This window comes from Beauveria bassiana (genome assembly GCF_000280675.1).
Source record: "Beauveria bassiana ARSEF 2860 unplaced genomic scaffold BBA_S00001, whole genome shotgun sequence".
Lineage (NCBI taxonomy): Eukaryota > Fungi > Ascomycota > Sordariomycetes > Hypocreales > Cordycipitaceae > Beauveria > Beauveria bassiana.
Window position 1 is genome coordinate 1068264 of NW_007930836.1, and position 19834 is coordinate 1088097.

The following is a 19834-nucleotide window of genomic DNA, read 5'->3' on the forward strand; positions in this document are numbered from 1 at the left end:
TCTCAGGGTGGGAGCGCATGCTTCATCTGAGATGCACGGTTCTATGTAGTGAGTGAATAAGGATGACAGTTGAAGGCACAGGCTAGTTAAGATATTGGCTCCACCACTTCATAAATAAATCTACCAGCAGAGCTACATGGACCGTTACAAAAAAAAATAACAAACTATCTATACTTTCACATTGACTTTGAAAAACGCTATCAATACGCTTGATATAGTATTATAAACACTACCGCTGTAGAGATAATTGATACTGTTGGTGCGGTTAGATTAGTTAGCGCTGAAAGCTCAGAAGTGATGCTGGAAATAGCAGCCCCTCTGAACGAGATCCGCAGTTGAAAGATCATAGCTTCATGTCCACCTATTCCAGATAATCACGCAGAACAAGGGCGGAACCAAAGTGCCTCAGGGACGGTGGAGTATTAGCATTATCTTTGATTAATAATTTATTTTCCCTTTTCCAACTCAATTGGGCTTGGAACTTTGCTGTGATGTATCTTGTTTGCCCCAACAGGGCTGCTCAGCAATGGCCGGAAAAACTATCCGCCAGCAGTCGCCAGCACCCCACCCACAGTCATCTTCATAGCTCGAGCCCACCCACCATATTGTCCTGCAACTCTGCCGACAATCGCATCAAGCAACCATCTCATTGCCACCACTTTGGCCATCAGAGTCCGCCAACGATGGCAATGGGTCGAAATTCGACATAACCCGTTCAAATGGTCGCACAATACCATGCGCCATGCGGGCACGCCCTGTGTCTGGCGACTGGCAGCCGCCGTATCTTGACAACTGACGATGTGCTTCGCCGCGCGATTGAACGACATCCACAACGCACTGTGCCTCAAAGTCGCCGGATAATGTCGCATCGTGGGCCACTAGAGAGCAAACGTCGACTCGGGAAGCGAACATTGACTGGCGCCATGTACCCTCATCCACATGCGGTGCCCTCTTGGCACATCGAGGTTCTGTCCAATGCGACATGGCAGTGGCATGCACCTACGGCACCCGAAGAACGCCGAATTCGATCACGTCAGGTATCAATACCGAGCCTATGGGGTAAATTCCTCAAGTGGTTGGAAATGTCAGACGCCGACAAGCCATTCATCCTTCCTCCGAAAGACATTGATGACTACCCAAGCTTCTCAAAGACGATCCAGGACCTGCGGCTCAACATCTCCTCACTTGCTTCAACCGACGCAAACACTGTTCAGAATATCTGCCAGGCCTATTGCGTCTCAATACAAGAGGGCATCTTACTAGGATACATTTCCACCGAGGACATGCTAGTGGCATTGGATCCTTTCGATTCGGCCTCCCGCAAGGCCATATCAGACATGGGAATCAGCGGCAAGATATTTTCAACGATTCGGTCATCCATTGCCGAAGCCCTTGAAGCTACACAGATAAGCAGACCAGATGCTGTACTGGACGAGATGTGGACAGCCATGTTCAAGTTCGTCGCCGCCATCAACGACCGATTCCACGACGTGAGCTGCTTCAACAAGTTAATGCTCGCCATGCCCGAGTCAGCCAAAGCAAGCCTACCCAACAACACGCTCTTTATATACATCGCGACCTTTGTCCAATCGCAAGCGACACGAGATCATCGCAACCCGGCCTGGCGATGGTGCTGTGCCAAAATCGGAACCGCTCTTGCCCAGCTCAGCGAGGGTCAGCGACTTTCAGTATTTACCAAAATGAGCCACTATATCCAGAACGCACGATGCGATGCAGACACCAGAATGAAGAGGTCGTTCGCTTGGCTTCTCATCCAGGCGTACGATTCATGCCTGACTGCTAGGCCATTCACCCAAATATATAATCAGAGCTCAGGGCGGCGCATGGATCACAACGGTTACCGAATCTGGCAACTAGCAGTCGCTCGCCTCTACAGCAATGGATCTCTCTCGAAAGATGCTCACAAGCAGATTGCCGGTTGGAACTACCACGACGGCCTATCACAAAGATGGACAACCACTGTCAAGACATTGTTGGCAACTGAACATCCTGAAGCCGCAATAGCCTCACTATGCGACTTTCTGACAGATATTGGTGAAACATGGCACCTCATCGAGGGGCTCATCCTTTCTCACGCAGAGGACCCTTGCGCTGAAGTGCTTCGCACCGTCGCCGAGACCTGCGGGAAGCTGGACATCGCCATAGCACTCGGCATCGCTGCCAACGACACCAAGCACGGCAGCCATTTACTCTGTGCAGGCCTATCCGGGAGCAGCGAGGAGCAGTTTGAGAAATTCATGACGTATCCGAAGGCGGAATCGTATGCCTGGCGCGCAATCAAGGCCGAGGGCGGCACAGTCGAGTCCAAGATGGAGCTGATTGATTTCCTCAGCGACATGTACTCCTCTCGTGCCTCTCTAAGCAGAAGCCAAAGGATACGGCGCGTCCGACGAGCAGTGGCCTATCAGATGGCCCTCACCGGCAAGGTGTCTCCGACTGTTGTACGCAACACTGTCGATGCCGTCACCCTGGACCTCGACGCGGGACACTCGGGTCGCAAAACGCACCTGCAGTGGGCCACCAAGCTTGTTCACGATCAGGTGGGCCCGGATGTCGCGCTCAAGATGCAGAAGCAGCTGGAAGGGTGGCGACATTTGATTCGCAACGCTACTCCCCACGCCGACGCCGCCCGAGCGTCGGTGACGGAGGTACAAAGAAGCCGCTCGGCAGAGACAACAGGCGCGTTGGATGACCGCAACACGCTAGAAGAGGATAGCAAACGCGAGCGCCAGCCCAGTCTTTCGAATCGTTTTGACTGAATTCACACCGAATGGAGGGAGGCCATTCCTTATATGATACCCGTGCCACGCGTACACTGTCACACATGATTTATCAAATGGATACTCATTGTATATAGATGTAGAAAGCAAAGTATATTTACTATCTCGAGAACAAGATTAAATCAAAAGCTCATAGATGGCGTTCGTAAATGGGATAAGAATCATGATACACAAAATGTCATCTCCAAAGTAACCTTCTCCGTCGACGCTCAAGCCACAGGGGAAAATCTTTCCGTCCAAAGCTTCCTCTGCTGCGAGATTGAGGCAGGAAAAGTGAAAAGCAAAGGAGCTCTCCAGAGAGAGATTGCAAGTAATAAGTAACCGAAAAGAAAAAAAAAGGTCATAACCCAGAAACAGAGACAGAAACAGAAAAGAAAAAGGCGTCGCTTTGTATCCAATCAAAACATTAAAACAAATGTGGACATGCCAACCAGATAACCAGAACATATACTCATCTCTTTCCCATGTCGTATATAACCAACCCACGCACCGGCATATTTTCTCCCTTGTATCCGAAACAATTTTGCTGTGGCGTAGAAGCCCTCTGAGCCAAAGAAAACAAACCATGCATCACCATTTTTTGTATGCACAACACCAATATACCGTATGTAATAAAAAATACCCAGAATATGTAAAGAAACAGGACAGTAGAAGAGACAATCTTGGAGCAGGCTGCAGAGAGGCGGCACAGGCAGGTCTCCGTCTTAGGTGGTGGGAGAAATTCAATTGCGACCCTCGACATAATGAGAATCTGCCTGGCTGAGCATGGCATCCGTCACCACGCTGAGACGGCTGGGGGCACCAAGGAGCGAGGCCCCGCCAGCGTCGCTTGAAGGCGTCACATGGCGCCTGCCGTGCTCACGCGCCACGAGAACTTGTGCAGGGCAGACGACAATCTCGTCGTCGCCGACACCAGCGTCATCACCCTTCTTCACCACCAAAGGAAACAGGACGATGCGAACAATCGAATTGTCGGCCTCAATCTCCTCGTTGGTCTGCTTATTTTGGGGGTTCCGCTCATTCATCATGGACGCGTTGAACTGTACCGTCGCCGCGAGCTCGCCGTCTGCGTCGTATTCAGGCTGCAAAGGCGGCAGCATCATGTATTCGGCCTGCTGCGTCCGCATTGCGATCGAGAGGTCGACAGCCTCGCGCATGACGCGGCGCAACTGCGACTGGATCTGATTCTCCAAATTACTTGGCGGTGGGAGAATCTTGCAAAGCGTCTGAAAGATGGCCTGAACGACGGCCTCAGTGTCAAGTTCGCGCTGCTCCTGGAAACTGGCGCGCTTCGCGAGCAGTGTTAAAGTGACCGCACGCCACTGGCGGACAGCGTTTTGAGGGCCGACTTCCGTCAAAAGCTTCTCGAGGGACTTGAGCTTCTGACGCTGCTCCCGGTCCATACCAAATAGGTAGCGAGTAAAGACAAACTCCCAGATCATACTCATAGTCATGGACATGAAGATGTCTCGTCGCTTGACTCGGTCGTTGAGATAAATGTCGACATCGGAGCCGTCTAGGACGGCATTATCGAGGCGGTCAATGGTCTTTTCATCATTGATCTCACTCGTCAAGCGGCAGGCACGCATGTCTGAGAATTTGGAGAAGCGCAGGACCCATTGCTGCACGTGGGAGCAGAGCTGCTGACAGCGGTTGTCAAAGTAGTCTTCGTCTCTGATATTGAGAAACTGAGCATCGGCAGCCTTTGAGGCGAGGATTTGGCGCTGCATCTCGCGGACCTGTTCCTTGGCAGCTTCAAGCTGCTCGCGAAGGCTAGCAATCTCGGCATCCTTCTCTTCGAGAGTCTTGATAGGGGTGCCGTCCGGACCCTCAAGGCTGCGGGTGCCATCGCCATGAACTGCCAAGCCGGCATAACGGGTGTTGTCCTTGTTTGCGAGCTCGGCATTGGCGCTGGTCAGGCCTTCGTTGACTTCGGTCAGGCGATTGACTTCGTTTTGCAGATATTGCAGGGACTGCTTGAGCGCATCGATTTCGGCGTCGCGCTCAGAGAGGACGGATGTGGCGCTTCGGTTGGCGTTTTGTTCAGCTTGGTTGCGAGCTTCCGTCAGCAGACGGTTCTCTGCAAGTAGCTGGTCCACCCTGGACTCTAGCTCGAGAACTTGCATGCTCTGGCGGCGGCGCATGCTATGCGGTCGCGTAGGTGAGCGAGGCGACCCGAGGCGGCCTTCGCCAAATCCATCCTGTGGTCAAGTTGTTAGTATTGGTTGCGCTTGCAGCTGTCGCATGGTTGGTAATGGAATACGGGTGGCTGGGAATGAGCTCAACACAAAGGATAGATGAGATGGATGGAAACACAAACAAGGCAATAATCAAGAAAATATCAAAGCTACACTGTAAAAAAAACACAAGACAGAAAGCAACTGCGCGCATCAGGCGGCACTCACGTATACGTCGGCCATGTCCTTTGTACGGACACGAGCCTCGTTGGCAACGGGCGGCGTGGAGTTGTTTTGTTGACGAAGAGCTCTGAGGTCTCCGCTCATGCGCTTATCGACCCGCCGCAGAGGTGGAGGAGTAGGCGTGGCTGTGGATCGCTGGCCCAGTATGCTGCCTGGACTCTCAGGCCGCAATTTTAGTGGCTCTGGTGTCCGTTGGCGGGACAGACTCGTGTTGGATACAGATCGCCGCGCCACGCCATCCGTAGATTCGGCCCGTCCAGATCTGATTGCTGCATGCGAATCTGAGACGGCACGTCTATCATTATCGTGACCCTTGCCGTGATACGCAGCTTCCGCAGTCAGTACAGCTGATCCAGCTGCCACCGCCGCGAGCCCACCGTAGTCTTTGTTCGATCTGCGCAACTTCTTGTCAGGGTCGGCAACCGGCGTCGTAGTCTTGTCTCGAGGCGGCTCTTGTAGCACAGGCGTGTTCAGGGGCGAAGGTCCTAGCCGTTTGTCCATGGCTCGGCTATGTGCCTCTGGGGTCTGCATGTGTAGCGGCTCTCGCCAATCTCCACTGTCCACGCCACTGTCTCGAAGCTTTTCGTCTACAAAGCCGGGGCTTCTGCGTCGTGGGGGAGATTCTGGAATGAATCCGCTATCACGGTTGGCTTGTTCCATCGGCCAGAGATCACCAGTGGCGGCCAACTTCTCCGCCTCGGGAAGCTCCTGGACAGCAGGAAGTGCCCTCGTAGGTGAGGATCGTACCTCACTCAGCTCCGTGGATAATTGTCGTGACGGGGTACCGCGAGGTGCTTGATCAAGTGGTCCGCCTGCTGGCTCTTCTGGCTTGGTATCACGTCGAAGGAGACCAGCGGGCGTGGATCGTGGTAGTACAGAATCTCCACGCCCAAGTATAGGACTCTCAACAAACTCATCATCCACTGACACCCCTTGTCTGGCAGTCTCTTTCCATTCATCGCCAGACTCGGTAAAACTGGTGCTAACGGGGGTATGCGGTGCGACGCTGGGGCCGGGGTCTGGTCGGCTTGGGCCCCAGAACTCATCAACTCCATCATCCAACGTCTCGTCTCCCGACTCTTCCACAACGTTCTTCTTGTCTGGTCCCTCCCATACCGCGGGGTCGTCAAACAGGTCATCACCCTGCGGTTGTCTCTTGTCCACGATCTTGGATTTCTTGCCCTTCTTCTTCTTCCCTCCTCCATACATTTGCGCCAGAGCCGCTACACCACCGGTGAGCGCTGCGGCTGCACCCACTGCCTCGAGGGAGTCGCGACCAGCTGTTTTCTTACCACCACCAGCTGCCCCCAGGCCTTCTTTCGTCGTCATCTTACTGTCAGAGCTGCTGAACTTATCGTCAACAGACCTTGTCATTTCAACTTTGGGTAAATCGTCTCTTTCGACTTCACCAACACTAACCGCTTCTTCAAATCGCCTCTCTTGCCTCTCGTCGCCAATCGTAGTCGCATCATCTCGTTTAGAATCTTTTGCCGCGTCATTGTCCCGCGTAGCATCAGATTTCGTAGGAGCCTCGGCCTCTGTGTAGCTTTCCTGAGTTGATTGGCGCTTTTTGTCTTTCTTGGACTTTTTCTTGACAGGCGCGGCCCAATCATCTTTATCTTGTACTGCTGCGTCAGGTATAGCCGCAGGTTTTTCAACAAAGGCAGACTCGTTGTCGGTAATGGCCACCGGCGTATGAGCATTCTCAGCCTCCACTGGTACCGTTGAGCTTGATGGTTCAACAATCGAATCTTCCCAAGCTAGTAAAGACATCTTCTTGCCCTTCTTTCCCTTGCCCTTTTTGGCAGTTGTACCCCACTCGTCCTCTACTACGGGTACGGGCTCGGGTTGAGTTGAGACCTGGGCACTGTCTGGCACAGACTCGGCACCCTTGCTTGCCGTATCTTCAAAGTCAGAAAGAGGGGCGGATTTGCCTTTCTTGCCCTTTTTGCTCTTCTTCCTCGTAGGCGCAGCCCAATCATCATCAGCAACCTCGGCGGGAGATTCAGCAACTGGCGCGGTGATGGTTTCCTCGGCGAAGGAGGGGCCACATTCAGGGCCAAGGGCCTCCTCCACGGTTTCCGGCGTGGTCAATGAGACAGGCTGGTCGGACTTGCTCGGCTCCATTGGGGTCATGTTCCGAGTGCTCTCGGCGTCACCTTGGGCAGCGGCAGCCTCAGCCTCAGGAGCAGGCCATTCGACCACAAATTCTCGAGTCTGCTCGGAGACAGGATCTTCTTGGGCAGTTTCAGGCTCGATGTTGGCTGGAACTTCAGCGGGATGATCTGTGGGAACATTCTCGAGGTCCACGTCCAGAGTGCTTTGTCGCTTGGCTTTCTTGCCCTTCTTACCCTTCTTGATCGGCAAGGCCAATTTATCATCCTCTGTTGTGGGGCTCTCAGTTTCCGTGGGTGCAGAAGTCGAGAAAGCTGATTCTGCTGCAGCTGGCTCTTCAGCAGGTACAACAGTATCACTTTTGGGATCTCTCTCTTTCACTTCGGCAGCTGGTGACCAGTCGTTATCGGCCATCTCCTCAGCCCATGAGGATTTGGGCTGCTCGGAGGGAGGAAGCTCGCGAGCTAATCTCTCAGCAGTTGACCCCGGAGCTCCAACCTCCTCTGTTGTTGGCTCAGATTCACCGATATCGTACATCTTAAGACCGAGTTTCTTGGCCCTCTTCTTCTCCGCTTTGGACATCTTGTTTGCCGTGAACTGACGTGCTTCGGTTTCACTCGTGCCAGAAGCCGAAGAAGGATTGAACTCGTCCTTGACGTCCTGCGGCGGCTGAGGCTCTGGGTCTCTCGCAGTTTCTGGAGTTTCTGCAACCAACATGCTGGCTCCAGTGGCAGCTGCAGCAGCTCCAAGGGCAGCAGCGGTCAAGCCCTTCTTTTTCAACTTCTTCTGTTCCTTCTTAGACAGGCCCGCCATCCACGAATTGTCCGGCTCGGCTTCCTTGACGCCCGGTTTCTCGTCGGCATCCGGAACTGTTTCCTGAGTCTCAGCCTTCGAGGACTCAATTGTGGGAACTTCGGGATTCAGCTCTATTGTCTCGCTCGTCGCCTCCTGCTCACGACCTTCTTTGTTCTTGTCCTCGGGAAGATCGTTGTTCAAACCGCTCAATACGTCCTCGGTCTCAGTTTCTCCGGGTGGTGCATCAGAAGCTAGCTTGGCGATAGTTACAGCAGGAGGTTCAGCGTCAGGCGCAACGACAGGCTCAGCAACCGGCTCAGCAACAGACTCAGAAACAGGCTCAGAAACAGGCTCAGAAACAGGCTCAATGACAGGCTCAATGACAGGTTCAGCGACAGGTTCAGCGACAGGTTCAGAATTCACCTCATCAGGCTTAGACACATCAGCTTCTGCAACTGGTTCGGCAGGGGCCTCATCTGCACCCTGCGCAGCAGCTTCAACCGTAAAGGTTGAGAGAGCTTGACTGAGAGATTTCTTCTTCTTTTTCTTGTCCTTTTTCGAAGATTTCCTTGCCAAGCCGCTCAATTCCTTCTCCGACTCAACCTCGGGCGTCGTCGCTTGGGGAGAGGGTTCAGTCGACTCTATAGGTTTCTCGACCGAGTCAGTTGCAATGACAGCCTCGAAAGGTTGCTCGACAGTCTTCTCAGTCGCGGGTTCTTCGACCAGAGTCTCCTCGGGTGTACGTGAGATAGCCTCTTTCGCAGCTTTCTTTGCTTTCTTCTTGTCTTTTTTGGAAAGTTTCGTATTCAAGTCACCCCACTCGGTTTCGGGCTCGACAGTGGTAGCAGCTTGCGAGATAGTCTCGGGCTCGGAGATCTTGACCGTAGGCTCGACTTCAGCCTGTGTGGGATTCGTTTCGACTGAAGTCACAAGCGCCGCCGTTTCCGGCGCGGACTCCCCAGCAGGCTGATCATCTTTAACAAGCGGGTCGTGTTCAACAGGTGATACGTTGTCTTGAGGAGCATGAGTCTGGACAGATTCGTCTCTCTTGCTTTGCGTGTCTCCCTTAACAGCTTTGGTAGCAAATACACCGAAATCGTCGTCCACATTTTCTTGTTGAGGATTAATTGCGTCACTGCTTTGAGAGTCCAATGACGCGGTAGGTTCAAGAATCTCAGCTTGTGGCTCAAGCCCAAGAGCAGGACTCAGTGGCTCGGAAGTTGCCGCTTCGTTCTCTGCGGAAGCAGATTGCTTCTTCTTTTTCTTCTTCTTGTCCTTTTTCGAAAGTTTGGCAGAGAAGCCATCCGGTTCCTTGTCCGTATTTGTTTGCTCCGACTCACGAGAACTTTGCTCAGCAGAGGTTTCCAGAGCAGCTTCAACCTGAGCTCCAGAAACAGCTTGATGGGTCTCAGGATCAGTCAAGGTAACAGGCTCGATTGCCTGAGGTTCGATTGCCCGGATGGATTCAGTGGACTCGACAGAGGATGGTTGGACAGACTCGGCTGACTCAACAAGCTCGGTGGACAGGACAGGCTCAGTTGTTGGCAGGACAGACTCAGTTAACAGGACAGGTTCGGTTGTCTGTACGGCCTCATCAGGCTGGGCAAGACCAGCAGGCTCAACTTTCGTCTCGTCCATGGAAGCTTGCTTCTTCTTCTTCTTTTTCTTGTCTTTTTTGGAAAGCTTTGAGAACATTTCGTCAGATCCGTCCTCCTGATTGATCTTTTCCTGCTGCGCGGGGACTGGCTCCGGCTCAGGAGCTGGTTCAAGGGTTGGAGCAACTGAATCGGCCTGCTCTACATTTTCTTCTTTGGCAGTTTCAGCAGCGCCTCCATCCAAAGGCTCAACAGGCATCTCATCAACCGGTACCGCGGTTTCGACTTCAGTAGCATCCTTAGGAGTATCAACAAAGGCCTCCTGCAGAGCTGCCAGCTTTTTCTTCTTCTTGTCCTTCTTGGACATCTTGGCTGGGATGAGGATATCGGCATCGGCAGCAGCGGGTTCGGCAGGAGCTTCGGCGGCTGGCTCCTCGGTAATAGGCTCGTTCGCCTCTGCGGCAATCGAATCACGCGACATGCTTCCCTCGGCATCAATGGACTTGGACAGAGTCTCCGGCTCGGGAATAACCACAGAGGCAGACTCGGTAGCGGCAGTGGTGTCTAGCTGAGCCTCAGGTTCGCCCCAGGAGATGGAGGACATCGATTTATTGTTCTTCTTGCCCTTCTTGCCTTTCTTTCCAGTCGCCACCGGCCATTCCTCCAGAGGCGGTTCCGTAGGAGAAGGGGTTTCTTTCTTCGGTTCGAATGCTGAAGCTTCATTGGCCGTGGCAGAGACGTCAATTATGCTTTCAGGCTCATCTGTCAGACCAGAAGCGAGAACAGTGTCGCCTTCGGGCTCCTTCGCCTTGTTTCCCGAGATGAGTCTGCTCCATTCGTCCTCTGATTCCGCCTCTGTCTTGTCGGTAGCGACGGCGGACGTGACATCAGCAAGAGCTGGCTTCTCCCTCTCCTCAGCGGTAACTGTAGCGGGGTTCACATCGATAGAGTCCAAGTTCTTGTCAGATTCGGCAGTAGCGGTATTCAAAGTTACATCGTCGAGTTTGATTTGCTTAGAAGAGACAGTCTCCTTCTTGTCTGAAGCGGAGTCATTGACCAAACTCCATACATCCTGACTCGTATCCTTCTCGTCTTTCTTGTCGGGGTCAAGGGTGTCGTTCTGCAGATCCGTAGGAGGTTGGCTGTCTGTTTGCGTAGTGTTGGCGCTGGTAAGATCCTGTTGCGTTTCATCAAAGACGGTATCTTGCGCTGACACGATTGTGTCCTGTGTCGAAAGAGTTGGGAGCGCAGCATCATCTTGAGCATCACTAGTCTTGGGTTGGTCCTCAAGTGCAGGTACCTCTTCTTCGGGTGAAAAGCTAGGCTCGGGTGAAAAGATAGGCTCGGGTTCGAAATGCACAGATTTGCGTTTGCCCTTCTTCTGTTTCTTCTTGTCTTGGGGAACAGCAGCAAACTCATCTTCAGGGTCGATAGAGGTTTCTTTGTCATTGTACACATCGAGCACGGCGGGTTGCTCAGGTTCTTTATCGGAAACAGACTCAATCTTTCCAGTATCTTTGACCACTGAGGATAGGTCGTCAGTAGTGGAGGCTGGCTCCTCGGCAGATATAGCATTGTCGATGATAGAAAGCGAGCTCTTCTTCTTCTTTTTTTTGTCTTTCTTAGAAGTAGTTGAAACTGGCCAGGCCGCATCTGCATCGACGGTCTTGGTATCTGCAGCCTCGGTGGGTGGGTCGGCTGCGAGGTCAGCAAGGCTATGCTCAGGCTGGTTTTGCTCAACGTTCGTCGTAGTAGCAGTGAAATCGGTGGCAAGAGCCTTGCCTTCATCTTCTCCTACCATCGGGGTCTCGATTTTGGCCTCTGGCGCTGGTTCGGGCTCAGCAGGAACATCGTCAAGCATAACGGACTGTTTCTTGTTCTTCTTCTTCTTCTTCTTATCGCTCTTAGAAGCAGAAGAAGTCCACCAGTCACCAGCATCTACAGAAGTGCCTTCGTCCTTCTCTAGCTGCGGTTCAGAGGAGGCGGTAGCTTTGGTTGGAGTGATGTCAGTTGTTTGCTCCTTAGCAGAAAGGGCGTTGTCTTGAAATTCTGTCGCGATAGGAGTTTCTTGAACAGCTTCTGCTGCTGGCTCGGGCTCAGGAGATACATCGTCAAGTACGAGAGACTTCTTTTTCTTCTTTTTCTTATCTTTTTTGGAAACTTTGGAAGTGGTCGACCACTCATCTGTAGCATCTGCAGTAATGTCCTCAGTCTTATCTGGCTGCGGTTCGGGGGCAATTTCAGCCTCAACTGGAGTGGCTTGAGCTGCTAATTCTTTCAGAGGGAGAGACGTCTCTTGCTCAAGAAGCTCTTTGGTGTTCAATTCTTGCAGAGATTTTGAGTCGACCTCAGGCTGAATGTCGAGCTGCTGGCTTTTTGTGCTCTCGTCACTCGTCTTTGTGAGTAGCTCCTGGGGTTCTGCCTCTTTCGCAGAAGGCTCAGTCTCGGTGGGAAGGCCCTTTCCCTCAGTAAGACCATGTTGAGTCTGTGTATGAAGATTTTTGGAGGTGTCGGCTGAGGATGAAAATTCGGTATCGGGCATGGGATCTGCGACGCATGAATTGTTGTCAATGGCCTCAGTTGAAGACGAGGGTTTAGTGTCATATTTCTCTGCGACAGAATGATTGTCGGTAGCTTCCGATGAAGGTACAAGCTTGGTGTCGGGCTGGGGATCCGCGGCAGATTCCGTGTTATCAGCTGGCTGAGTTGCCAGTCCAGTAGCACCAAGGGTAGCAGCACCTGCAACAATAGACGCAGCCTCAAGGGCATCATTTTCCAGTGATTGAGACTTCTTCTTATTCTTCTTGCCCTTCTTGGATTTTTTGGGCCCTTCAAAAGCTTCGCCTTGAGGGGATGCACTTTCGGTGTCTTCAACAGGGCCGGACATGGAAGAGACAGGCTCATCAACAACAGGAACAGGCTCGGAGAGGGGTGCGGAAGTCGAGTCGGGAGCGGATTCAGAAGTTATTTCGGAAGCGGGCTCGGGAGTTGAGTCGGAGACGGGTTCAGAAGCGGGCTCAGCAGCAGGCTCAGCAGCAGGCTCAGCGGTGGGCTCGCTCAGGTTCAAGGACTGAGCCTTCTTGGCCTTTTTCAGTTTCTTTTTCTGCTTGGCGCTGAGTCCAGCCCACTCATCAGGCTCCGCAACAGACTCTTCTGCTGGAGCAGGAGCCTTCTTCGTCAGTAGCTCAGGGTCAGGTGCCAACTCATGATGCTCCGAAGCGTCCTGCATGGCTACTGAATCATGCGACCAACGGCGCGAGCCAGCCGATGGCATGTCTAGAGCATCCTCGAATCGTTCATCAGCAGACGTCAGGTCCTCCGTAATCTCGGGCATGATGTCGGCTGATCTACGGTGCTTGCTGGGGGTGGAGCCAGGGTCGCTCTGTGACAATTCACTGTCCAGAGTGGCAGTCGTCTTGGTCGACGAGGGTGTTGATTCGAGGAGGTAAGAGCTTCGGTCTTTAGACATGGAGGCGACAGCATTAGGATCCATGACGGGCCCTTGTTCCTCATGAGACGGGAACTGGGGCTTGATCTCGGCCTTGGGGGTGGTTTCCTGTGAGCCACCGTGCTGTTCGAAGGAATGTGGCAAGTCTTGGGTATCAATGTGAAGGCCAGAAGAAGCAAAATCAGCGGGAGAGTTGTCCTCGGTGAAGGAGATTTCCGAGGCAGAGATAGAAGGTGGAAGAGCTGGAAGATCCTCTTGCTTCGCAATGGTCTCGGCTGAACCATGACGGGAGTGCTCGAGGAGGTACAGGGGTTTAAACTCTCTGCTGCTGTCCCAGGATGTTCCACGAGAGGCTCGCTTAGCTGTCGAGTCTGGCGCGGTGCTTGTTTGCGCAGATGAGCTGGTGGGAGGAGATTTGAAGGTGCCACTGGGACTAGAAGGAGGTCGCTGTCCCAGACGAAGCGAAAGGGGGATGGCCGTGTTGCTGGGCGACTTGACAGGCGTCTCTTGAGTGCTGCGTCGGCGTCGGTGTGTGAGCTGGTCGCGTCTCATGCCGTGCTCCTCGGGAGGGGTGTCTGGGCGGCTGTCTGGGAGAGGCGGCAAGTCACCAGGCTCTGATCGCGGGCTACCGGGTTCGCTCGGTGGGAGAGGTAGAAGATCACCATACTGGGGATCAATGGCAGGCTTGATTGCGCGAGGAGCAATTTCAGGATCAAAGGTATCGTAATCGTAAGATTCGACTCGCGAGGTCTGATGAGAATCATCGTCTTTATGGGCCTCGCCGGAGCGGTCGGTGGCATTGGAGCGAGCGACGCTGGCAGCGACAATAGCTGCAGCGCCCGCCAAGCCGACACCCGCGCCAAGGGTGCCGGCATTATCTAAAAAAGACTCCTTCTCCTTCTTGTCGTCATCTCTTTTGAAAATACTGGCAAACAAGCCGCTGGAGCGTTTGCTGTCTTTGCTCTTGCGGATGCCGCCGGGGGCAGAAGCGACAGAGACGACGGAGCGGGCGTCGTCATCGTCATCGTAATTGCGCGACGAGCGCTTGCTGCTGCTGCGTTCGTCTCGGTCTCTGTCCCGATCGCGATCTCTGTCCTTTTCACGTTCGCGGCGACGGCCGTCGCCACGAGCCTCAGACACCACAGACGAGACGTCGCGGTCATCAAAGAGACTGCGTCTCCGGCTTGGGATATCACTGCCGTAGTCAAAGTCTCCTTCTGCGCCGCTGCGACGTTTCGACTTGCTGCTCTTCCTGCTCATATCGCTGCCGTATCCATCATCACCCTCGCGATGCTTGGATCTGCTGCTCTTTTTGCTGCGATCGCTACCATATCCATCCTCACCCTCGCGATGCTTGGATCTGCTGCTCTTCTTACTGCGGTCGCTGCCATATCCGTCAAAGTCGCCTTCTGCGCCGCTACGACGCTTCGACTTGCTACTCTTCTTGCTCACATCGCTGCCGTATCCATCCTCACCCTCGCGATGCTTGGATCTGCTGCTCTTCTTACTCCGATCGCTACCGTAGCCGTCAAAGTCGCCTTCAGTACCGCTTCGTCTCTTGGACTTGCTGCTCTTCTTGCTTGAAGTGGACAACTCTGACTCGGCAACAGAGCGTGTGCTTTCATCGCGATCCGACTTGGACTTTCGCTTCGACTTGGAGGGGGTGTCCCATTCCTCGATAGCAGTAGATACAGTATCGTCCTTGTCCGACTTGGACTTTCGCTTCGACTTGGAAGGGGTATCCCATTCCTCGATAGCAGTGGATACAGTATCGTCCTTGTCCAGCTTTCGTAGGGATTGCAAATCGTCAAAGGCATCGGTAGGAACTATGATGCTTTCCTCGGGAGCCATCTCTTGACTCTTGCGATCCTTCTTCTTTTTTTTCTTGCTCGATGAATCTTCCCAGGAGTTGTCGACAGTGTCTTCAGTCGGGTGAGAGTGCTTGACAGATTCGGACACAATCTCAGGTTCGGCCGCCGGCTCGGCTTCGGTATCGCGGCCACCGCCTCCAAGAAGGGATAAAGCTTTGGCTTGCTTTTCACGTCGCTTCTGCTCCTTCTTCGAAAGCTTGGACAAGTCCTCGACGGCATCTTCAAAGGCCGGTGTTCCAGCGGGATCAGGATTAATCGTCTCTGTGGGGTTAATGGGTTCGAAAGAGTCTAGTGACTGGTACTTGAGCTTATCGAGCTTCTTCTTGTCTTTCTTACTCAGCTTCTTGGGCGCTTCCCACTCGTCTCCTCCATTGCTGTGGTCGTTGACCGGTCTGTCGCGAGTAATGCCGGCAGGTTCTGATACTACGGAACGGCTGGAGTCCTTCTTATTAGTAATGTCCATGACAATGTCGGACATGGATTTGTGGTTCCATTCGTCGCCATTCGCTTCCTTCGTGCCGGGCGGCGAGTCACGTCGTCGATAGGTAGGATCATCGACGACAATATTGGAATCGAAGCCGGTATCCTTGAGTCCAGCAGCGAGAGTTGCCGCAAATTCGACATCGTCGGCAAATGATCCGGGCAGTGTACTCCTCGGGGGACTGGTAGGTTTGGGCCCAGGGACCGGAGGTTGGTCGCGCGTGTCGACATTGTAGACTTGTTCGGGTTGTGTTTGGCTGATTTCCTGGATATCAGGAATTTTGGAGCTGTAGTCCTCTGTGTCGTACTTGCGCTCGGAAACTGTGTCGGGTTTACCTGAGGGCTCACTGCCGCTACCGGCAACGGCGGCAGCCACCATACTCCACGGGCTGGCCCTGGTCAATCGGACTCTCGGTTTGTCCTCCGGTTCAACAACCTTTTCTTTCTCTACATCGCTCCTGCCATCAGCACTCTCTACCTCAAAGCTCTTAGTAGAATTCTCGCCCCAGGATACGGATTTGTTTGACGGCTCAATCTTGATGATATCTCCTTTGGGTCCAATGGCAACTTCTGCGGATGGGTCAGATCTAGTTCGTGTCTCACGCTGATCCCGAGTTGTTTGTCTCTCGACTCTGGGTGTCGGCTCCCTACTAGGGATCGGAGTAGGAAAGACGAGGTTCAGGACAGGTCGGTCTCGTTCACAGGATGGGTCGCGCGACTTGAAGTTGGACTTGCGCTTACCATTCTTTTTGTCAAACTTATTAGCTTCCTTGGGAAAGAGCTGATTGTCGATTCGTACATCGGCGTTGGGCGCATCGTAAGGGCCGACGTTCTTATGCTGCTCGTGCATCTCGGGAGGGGTAACGATTCTGACCTGCCGGCTAGTATCATTCTCGGGTGTCTGGCTGCGTATCTGTTCCTCCTCAATCTTGCGAGCAATTACAGATTCCCTGTAGTATTTGTCGGCTTCTTCCTGGACAGTGTCTCTGCGCCAGGATCCGCGGTCTCGAGAGCCTTCCTCGTCATACTGGCCTCGACGACGTTCGCGAGAGCGTTCCGTTTCCACAGCAATGGCGGAAGCAACAGCAGCTGCAGCTACAGGAATGGTAGCGTGTTTCGCTTGGTCATAGATGCTGCTTGCTTCATGCTCACCCTCTTCGTAGACATGAATGCCATGGTCGTAGCGCTTGGGGTGGACTTGATAGTCTTGGGGCCGCTCCTGGATTTCGAAGGAATCTTTTCGGCTCAGTCTCGACTCGGAAGGTTCTAGTGGCAGGTACGGCTCGTAGTCATCGAAATTCGGCTCGCGATCAATCGTGACAATGTTAGGTGTCAGTGGCCGATCCGCAGGCGCTTCGACGGCGGGCAGAACGGTGGTAGAGAAGGCACCGTCGGATACTTGATACAGGAACGGGTTGACTTTGGAGCTGGGGGTTCCTTGGTTATAGCTGAAGTCATATCTGTCGACAGACTTGCCCTTGTCCTCCTTGCGATCGTCGCGACTAGAGTATGAATTGCTATCTCGCTTGGACGAGCGAGAGAGTTCGCTGCGAGGCTCATCAATTTCACGCTTGCTGCGGTCCTTGCGAGACGACGGCGAGTCGGCGTAGTGGTCGGCTTCCGTTTCGCGACGCTTTCGAGGTGTATCTTCGTCGGCGTGTTTAGAGTGGCGCTTGTGGTCTTTGTCGTCATACTTTGAGGAGGAATGCGAATCACGTTTCGACTTTTTACCCTCCTTGTCAGAATCCTTGTCTCGTCGTTTGAGCTCGCGATCACGATCTCTTCGATCCCTGTCGCGCTCACGTTCCTGTTCTCGTTCTTTGTCGCGGTTACGGTCCTTTTCACGTGCTCGTTCGCGCTCGCGATCCTCTCGTTCACGCTCCTTGTCGCGCTCGCGCTCCCGTTCACGTTCGCGCAGCGCCTTCTTCTCCTTTTTGTCCTCCTTGCGGTCAGAAGCCAGAGCAGCGACACCAGTAGCACCAATGGCAGCTGCCGCAAAACCAGCAACAGTACTGCCATTGAAGCCATGGCTGTCACGGTCTTTGGCATAGCTATCACGGTCTTTAGCATAGCTATCACGGTCTTTGCCCAGATTGTCACGGTCTTTGCCATGGCGTGACTCGCGACGGCTAGAGTCCTCCAACTTCTCCGCCTCGTATACTTTGGAAGAAACAGGAAGCTTCGGAACAGGTTGCTCGAGGGGCACGGTAGACGTATGAGAACGGTGAGGCAGCTCTTCTTGTACAATGATGGCGTCGGCATCAAACCTGCTAGGATCCGACGTAGGAACAGGGTAGACTTCCCGCATGGGACGTCTGTTGTCCAAAGACTCGACGCCATTTCGACGGGCGTCCGCGGGCGTTTGGTACGTGACGGATGGGGGGGCAGGATGCGGATCCTGGCCAAATCCGCACGGTGTGTTGATCATGCCGCGCAGCGAATTGACGGGGCCAAACAGGCGAGGGTCGACAACAGAGCTGCGTCGTTGAGGATCTGCCAGAGCCGCAGCCGCAGCCGCAGCCGCTCCAGCGCCACCCATCACAGCGCCGCTGGCATAGGGTCCAGCACCGTAGCTAGACCTTCCAGCCGCCGCAGTGGGCCGCACGGCAGAGGAGACGACAGATCCATACGCAAGCACAGAGTCTGCGCCGTCGCTCTCATCATCTGAAGCATCCTCCCAATCAGATTCGTCACTCGACGATTCTCCATGGATGCGCGAGCTGCCAACTCCGCGAGAACGAGCCTCGTTGCGACTTTTGCGGTACTTGCCAAGCCCTGCCGCGGCTGCTGCAGCCAGCATCGTGGGCTTGACGTAGCCCGCAGCCTTTAAATCGTGCTTGTTTTGTTTGCGCGCCAGGTCGGACAGCTGGCGGCCAATGTCGAGAATTTCTTCATCCGTCTTGCCGCGCGTTGTAGTAGGGCCGTGGCCGTCCGGCCTGCGTGATGGAGGAGCATCAGGCACGTCGCCGTCTCTTGTCCTGGCCGAGCGCGACCCGCTGCCGCTCGCAGCGGCTGCAGCGCCGCCATATCGAAAGCTGTTGCTGCCGCCAGAGTCGCGGCGGCGGCTGCTGCGGCGGCGGTGCAGCTTGGGAATGTATCCGTATCCGTAGGCGAGGTCGGAATTGACAGACGACGACGACGACGAATTGCCAGCGCCGCCAAAGTAGAATGAGGTGCGGCGCTTGGATGAGCGGGCAGCCCGTCGAGCCGAATTGCGGCGGCGGCGCTCCGAGGGCGCCTTGAAAAAAGTACCTAGGAAACCGCCGTAACGGCTTTGCGGGTAGTGTCTGGAAATGTCGAGGACCGAGGACGAGCTGGAGCTGCCATAGCTAGAATTCGAGGGAGCCCTTCGTCTCTGGTTTCCTTGGGTATTGACGTTGTAAGGGCCACTATACTGGCGAGGAGGTGAGGATGGTGCGGCATAGGGCATGTTTGTAAAGGACGGCGGGTTGGGCATCGGGTCGTAGTCGGATCGGGTGCGGTAGTTGCTGTCTCTCTCTCTGCGTCGATGGGTGTCTTCAACGTCTCTGTCCCGGCGACGGTCTCGGTCTCGGTCTGTATCCCGTTCCCGGTCCGGGTCTCTGTCTCGCTCGCGATCAGGTTTGCGCCTGTCAGAGCCCTCATAACTCTGGCGGCGACTCTCCCGCGGCATGGTGGGAGGCGCGGTGTGTGTGCGTGTGTAATCTTGTTGCAGTATAACCAGTCGTCTTATTCAGTGCGTGGACGGACACACTTAAAAATGGGACATGGGAATATCTGAAAAGCCTCGGAATCGGAATATCGTGTGTTCTCGATCGCTTTTATCAATGTGGAAAGCGAGAAAGGATGAAAGAGGAAAATGAAATGTTTTGATTTGAAGTGGACAGAGGCCCTTGCGCAGAAACGACTTATTATTGCAAGGTATCTCTCACTGTATATCTGGGCAGGGCCAGGAAATGGAGCCTAATGGTGCCCTCTAGGTAAGGCTCTAACAAGCACAGCACGTTGGAGGCCCCACTCGGTCGCCTGGTCACAGGTACCTGGGGAAAGCTAGTAGAAACATGTAAACAAGAGGTATCTCTAGCGGGGGGGGGGGACCCCATCGACCCGAGCCGCTCTGCTGAAAAGGTGCGGTGGCTGGGGATGACGCTAGAGCCGTGCAGGTGAAAAGGTAATTCTAGGTGCAACGCCGCTTTAGTCGCGCATTAAGCAGGTTTTCAACGGGTGAGCTGCCAAAGGGGGTGATGATGATGATTAAGCTCCGACTGTCTGGCAATTTGGGTTCTTCCTTCAAGGGCGTTGTTGTGATTTGTGCTTCAAACTTCATTTT

At 53.9% G+C, this 19834-nt stretch overlaps 2 protein-coding genes across 2 annotated transcripts; one reads left to right on the top strand and one right to left on the bottom strand.

Annotated features, from left to right (window-relative positions):
* Positions 1-719: 719 nt before the first annotated feature.
* On the top strand, positions 720-2780 carry BBA_00357 (uncharacterized protein; the record flags this gene model as incomplete). The annotated part of the gene is made up of 1 exon (XM_008595454.1): positions 720-2780. One exon carries the CDS (start codon positions 720-722, stop codon positions 2778-2780), a length of 2061 nt encoding a protein of 686 aa, XP_008593676.1.
* A 743-nt stretch (positions 2781-3523) lies between these two features.
* BBA_00358 (involucrin repeat protein) lies at positions 3524-19177 on the bottom strand (the record flags this gene model as incomplete). Its single annotated transcript, XM_008595455.1, has 3 exons — positions 3524-5002; positions 5207-10951; positions 11027-19177. The coding sequence occupies 3 exons, from the start codon at positions 19175-19177 to the stop codon at positions 3524-3526; spliced, it is 15375 nt and encodes a 5124-aa protein (XP_008593677.1).
* Positions 19178-19834: the final 657 nt, after the last annotated feature.